This window comes from Protopterus annectens, chromosome 14.part0 (genome assembly GCF_019279795.1).
Source record: "Protopterus annectens isolate FY-2018-M chromosome 14.part0, PAN1.0, whole genome shotgun sequence".
Lineage (NCBI taxonomy): Eukaryota > Metazoa > Chordata > Ceratodontiformes > Protopteridae > Protopterus > Protopterus annectens.
The window spans coordinates 461519537-461525536 of record NC_056748.1 but is presented as its reverse complement, the minus strand read 5'-3'; the positions used below and the strand labels follow the sequence as shown (position 1 = coordinate 461525536).

The window sequence follows — 6000 nt, the reverse complement described above, 5'->3', positions numbered from 1 at the left end:
CATCTAATGAGCAGGCTGTCAAAACCTATGAAAAACAGGAAACATTAGCTTCTGGAAGTTTAGTTACAAATGGCAGTTAAGTCTAGTAGCTTATTGGTATCATAATCAGTTAATTAACCAAATATCTAATGACCACCCAAGCAATTCAGAGGTCTGGAAGTGACAGTTTTAATAATCTGCTATCAGTTCAAGTAATTATGTCAAAAAGAAAGAATGCAAATATTTACCAAGACCACCACAGACAAGTCAGCTACCAAAAACAAAATTAATACCCTTATAATACTCACCTAAGGGTAAAGATTAGAAGCTACAGCAGCTAACCAAATTTTGGCAATGTCTACATATTGTGAGATTAACTCAGCAGAGTTAAACAAAAAAAAAAACACAAACAAACTAGGTACACATATTACAATTTATTCACTCTGGAAGGAAAAGTTGGATAACTTAATCAAGTCCTTTTTCTAGTTTTAAAATTGCAGTTTATGTACAAGTTATTATAAATTAATCCAAATATATAACTATCTTTTCTTTCTTCAAGTCCATATTTAGATTTTGTTCCATCAGCAGTGGAAACGAGTAAGAGTTTTAAACATTTACGTGATGCTCATCCAAGTGGTTTAGTGTCCACACAAAACTTTCATTCCACTCCAGGAAGAGCTGGGGGTTCTACTGTTGAGATCTTGTATTAAAAAAATGACCTACGTTACTTCTGGTTTTATCAGCTCCACATGGCATATAACATTAAGATTTCAGTGTAGCAGTCACACCCCTTTCTCTGTCTTGTCACTGAAATATCAGCTGACAGAGTACACGTCAAGTTTCTGGATATGATCTAAAAACGTGAAGAGAAAAACATCATTAAGCATTGGTACCAAAAATCATTAATTCATTAATTTTGAGTTTAATTTTCTATTCTTTCCTTTCACCTCTGCTTTAACAGGTCTTCTTGGTCAGGTGTTTATTCCAAAGTCATCACCCGCATTACCTTTTTTTTTTTTTTTTTTATTAAATTAAACTGGGGTATGAACTAGCCTTACTTGAAGGCTTTCAGCAAAGACCTGGGCTGTCATCAAGGAAAGGGTAAATAGAACATATGGACAACTAAGTTCAGTCAACTAGCAAGCATCAACAGGCATTCTTTTCCGCCATGTAACGTCCCACTTTCTTCTCTGTAGCAGAGATCCTTTTGGTTTCTAAAGCAAGAGGAAAAATTTAGCACAGTGATGTACATGCAGCAACAGAGGAAGCAGAAGACTGCTTCCTATGGTCTACCCCTTCATAATACAATTTACTGACAACACATGAATGTGCCAACACTGCCATCAGAAAAGTCAGCCTCTGCATTCCAGCTGCAGCTGGTTACGGTAAACGTTCTTCATCCCCATAACTGCCAATCCCTACTATTAAATGTGGGGGACAGTGGCAATAATACACTTTCACCGCAAGTTTGCTGTGTCACAGATAAAGCACTTGGCAAACAACGGTCATTGCAAATAAATACCATCTCTTTGCCTGTTTAGTTAGTTTCATCAGATTCTTTGCTTGGCTTTCTTTTTTTATATTCTGTAGTGGCCTCCACATTGGCACTGCCCATAAACACATGGATCCTGCTTTCAACGTCCTTTCATACTTTAAGATGACTGTACTCAATAGCATTGGTCCCATCACTGAAACTCATGACAAACACTACTCACCCTCTCTCAATAGTATCCTTCTTATCTACTACCCTCTGCATTCTTCCTTCAAACCAACCTTCTACCCATCTCAATATTCACACAATAACTACTCTAAAACCCTTAAAATTTGCTTAGCAGTGCCTACAGTGAGACGCTAAGTAAAATACTTTACTGAAGATGAGAAGACTACATCTAGCAGCACCCTCTGTCCAGCTCTGATGTAATCCACTCACAAAACTTGGTAAACGTTGACTTAGGATGTAGTCGGCCGTAGGCTAAATGCACCACCAGCATTTAACTGAGAATACTGAGGCCAAGCTCACTGGCCTAGAATTCCCAGGGTTGGTCCTGTTGTAGCCTATATATAGGATCACCTCTACAGCCTTCTTCAATCCTTTAATAACAGCCTACTGCTCAGTAATCTGTTGCACATTTCTAGTACCTTGGGCAATTGTTTGAGAAATTGGGACTAATCAATGGGACCAGACTTCTCTCAGTCTGGGAAGCAGTTTACACCATCCCAGGGTTGATTATCACCCCCCCCCCATTACCCATTCTTCCTTCCCACTCTGGTAATTTAACTCTGTAAACACATTTTCTTTGTAATATCAAATGGAATGCACTGCAAATAGACTTAAAAAGTTAATAAAAATGAAAAATACAAAATATTGCCATTATCATAAACTGGTAAAAGTCTTACTTTGTTTTCAGGCAAGGGCTCTGACCACTGCAACCCTAACTGTGCATAGCAGACTGCACTTCTGAGAGCCTTGTGCAGCTGGGTGTACCCATCCTCTGAGCTCTCAAGTAGAGTTCATTATCCCCAAAATAACGAGCGCGATACAGCAAGCCTTCCTCTGGAATACAGCAAAATATATATAAAAATACTTAAGCAAAGGATTAAATAAAACATGAACAAAAGATATACAATGTTACATAGACCATCTGGGCCACACATCTGCAGTCAAACACAAACACAAGATAATGTTACCAGCGAGAGCTCCTGTATTGCCTGGATTTAGTGTGCCATCCATCTTGATGAGTCAATGTTCTTCACATCTGCCATTCTACTGTTTTGTTTTCTTTATTCTTTACCCAATCTCTTCAAGCCCTATCCTATCTGAATCCTTTATAGATGGGATCACCAGTGACCAACACTTACAACTCAGCTGCAGCATGAGCTCAAACTACCACAGGGCTTTATTATTACATCAGGCAGGGCATAAGTAGCAAAGTCCTAATAGCTCAAAGGCCTAACTTTTTGTCATTTAGTCCAACCTAGTCTGTTCTGTTTAAAATGGTGATGAGGGATTGTATCACCCCAAGCCTAGGTTAAAGCGCACTGTTAAGTTCCCTCTCAGCATGGATGCACAGTGATATATTGTGTCTTGAACACTCTAACCAAAGAAATAAACCATGTATGTTAACACAGTGTAGGTGAAATTTTGCACAATGGACTCTACTTGCAGGCAAAGCGTGAGTGTTCCTTGGACACACACAACCTGCCTTCTAGGTAGAAGTTAGGACTGCAGTTCACAGAACACTCCATGCTAATCCACAGAAAACCACTTATCAAATGAATCCACAACTTCTTGTACCGCCAATGCATGCTCTGCATCTATGCCAACAGGCTGATCAACATACATTGCTGTCACTGGCATATACTTCCAAACCACTATTCTGCAATTACAGATGATCAAAAACTACTTCTACAGTCATCCCTTTCTCTGTAAGTAAATATTCCTGAATCATCTGCATCTAACACTCACATATTTCTACTACTGCCTGCGCTTCCAATGTATTATTTTCTGGTTTCTACACTGCTTATGCTTAACCAGTGAAGACGATCATTTCAGCAGAACATTAAGCTTAAATGTATTTTCAGAAAAGTCATTGCTATGAAAATAAATGCATCTGCTTCCATGAATAAATCTTGCAGTTTGCTAATTCTAAACGTAATACACAAGGGAGTATATTTTCCTGCATTTTAGGACTGTTTTGATTATTTCATTTTTAATACAAGTAGTACTTTCTTAACCACGCATTACCTTTCTGTACTTAGGTTTGAATCACTATTGTTTTGCTAAATTTAAATGTACGTACTGCTTACTATGGGCGAAATAATGTCAGAACCTGCCCCCTTACAAGTGTAAGCATGCATAAATGTATGCATCAAGTAATGCATCACAATTTTTACCTTTCTTGGATCATACTGCTTTTATGCACTCAAATGTACTGATATTCCTTACATATGACTTACCTGCTGTCTCCAGATTATTCTGGAAGCCTCCCTCTGTACAACCACCTATTCGAGTGCTCTACCTCGGATATGACATCTGAACTTACACTGTGGCCTGCAAACCTGAACCAAAATTTATACTGTGATAACTTCTACGATGGCTGTACACTCACCAACAGGTTGATTACACCTCTCCAAGTGTGAAAACTAAAAATGTGAAATAAAACCAATAAAGTTGTTAAATGGATAAAATCCAGTTACCGGCTTATAATTACACTGCCTCAATGGCAGCAAAGAAGAAATTTGGGGAAACTAACATAAAAAATAACAAGAAAAAGAGGAGAGAAAACTCTAGCTGGGAAGAATCTTGCAGCTGTTCAGCACAAAATAAAGTTCAAGTTGCAGTTTTGGTACATCAGACGGCTTCCAGTAATTTAGAAGAAAACCACATGAAATGCACTTAGAAGTGTTTAAAATAAGCGAAACACTGAGTAAATATATACAGTCAAATAACAAAATGTTGGAAAAATAGAAGATTTAAATAGCTATTCATATGATCTGATAAAACGGCAAAAATCAGATGCTGAAATGGAAAAAAAGAGGCTGGCTGAGCATGACACTTTTCAAGAAGAGTCGTTTCAAAAAATAGTTAAGCTAGAAGACTGCACACACAAAGAAAACTCATGATTTCCTGCTGTACCAGCCAAACTGTAAGGAACAGGCTACATTAACTTTATGAAAATACAAATAAGCAATTGGACTAGTGTTCTACAGCAGGATTTAAGTGAGCGAGCAGATTATATTGTATGCTCCAAATTTTGACAAGAAAAAGCAGACAAGACCTATATTAGTAAAGATACAATCATACCAGCAGAAAGACTAGATCATGACAAAATTGCGGAAGAAAGAAAAAGTACTAAAAACTGGGGGCAGTTTGTGGAAACAGTTATTTACTGTATAACAGACAGAAGAGAAGCAAATGTATGCCAGCAAGAAGGCAGGTGTGGGATTTAAATTGCTGTACCCAGTTTTCTTCAGAATGTTTTCCTGAAGGATCAAAACACTTCTGGATGCACAACTGGCTAAGAAAGAAAAAGTTCAGCGAACAGAGTGAACTGCTTTTCATTACACTGATAACGAAACTCGTAGAAAAACTTTATAGGTGAAACCTTTTTCCTTGTTCCAAAAAAAAAAAAAAAATGATTGAGAGGAGAAAAAAAAAAAAAAAGCACAAGAGGTGACCAGAAGCAGGACTACTTTTGACTTCAAATGCAAACTGGTGTTAGGAGATGGAGAGGATCAAGAAGACAACGTGAAACATAGTAGGAACTCAAGACAGAATTTACATAACATTCTCCAAGTTACAATAACTGGCCTAGACTGGACAGAAATGACACCTCGCAGAAAAATGTGTATTCAATTGAAAGGTTTGACACACATCCATACAGATTATGCACCAATAAAAACTAAGATAAAGGTGCAGGATAATGAAGCAAATATGTGACACTGGCTATTTCCCACGTATGTTAAAGAGAAAACAATTTTAAAAAATGGGCAGTGGAAATAGTTCAAGAGTTATTCAGGAAGATATAAAAATCTTCAGAAGGGACAGTAAGTGCAATAAAATGGAGTTTAAACAGATGGTAAGTGCAAGAGAGAGATACGGGGAAAAACAGTAAATGAATGGTTGACAAAGGTTAAAGTCTTGCAGAATTAAAGAGAATCTCACAGAAGAAGAGAAGTAACTGCAAACTGCTAAAAGTAAAGTGAGGGAGTATTTGGATAACATGCATGAGTTTAGAAAGGTTGCCTTTAAGCAGCTATTTTTATTTTTTACAACAATTAGGCTACAGAAAGTAGAAAGGGTTATTGACAAGCTTAGCCTATACAAGAAAACTAACTTGAGAGCCTACAGAGGTTTTAGAGATATTTTGTTAATTTTATGAAAATATGTATAAAGCAGTGGAATGTGGAAACCAAGGAAAGGCACAGATGGAAACATTTATAGAAGACTTAATTATACCAAGGTCAGAAGCAGATGAGGCTCAACAATTAACAGCTAAGACAGGAACAGAAGAGAGAAGA

At 37.4% G+C, this 6000-nt stretch overlaps 1 protein-coding gene across 1 annotated transcript in view; it reads right to left on the bottom strand.

Annotated features, from left to right (window-relative positions):
• Positions 1-398: 398 nt before the first annotated feature.
• Positions 399-6000, bottom strand: part of DNAJB12 (DnaJ heat shock protein family (Hsp40) member B12) — a 1115823-nt gene continuing 1110221 nt past the window's right edge. The window contains exons 8-9 of the mRNA XM_044056212.1: positions 2377-2533; positions 399-832 (exon numbers count right to left, since the gene is read on the bottom strand). Of these exons, the coding sequence (XP_043912147.1) occupies positions 2412-2533 (122 nt within the window). The 3' untranslated portion in view covers positions 399-832; positions 2377-2411. The remainder of the gene's footprint in view (positions 833-2376; positions 2534-6000) is intronic.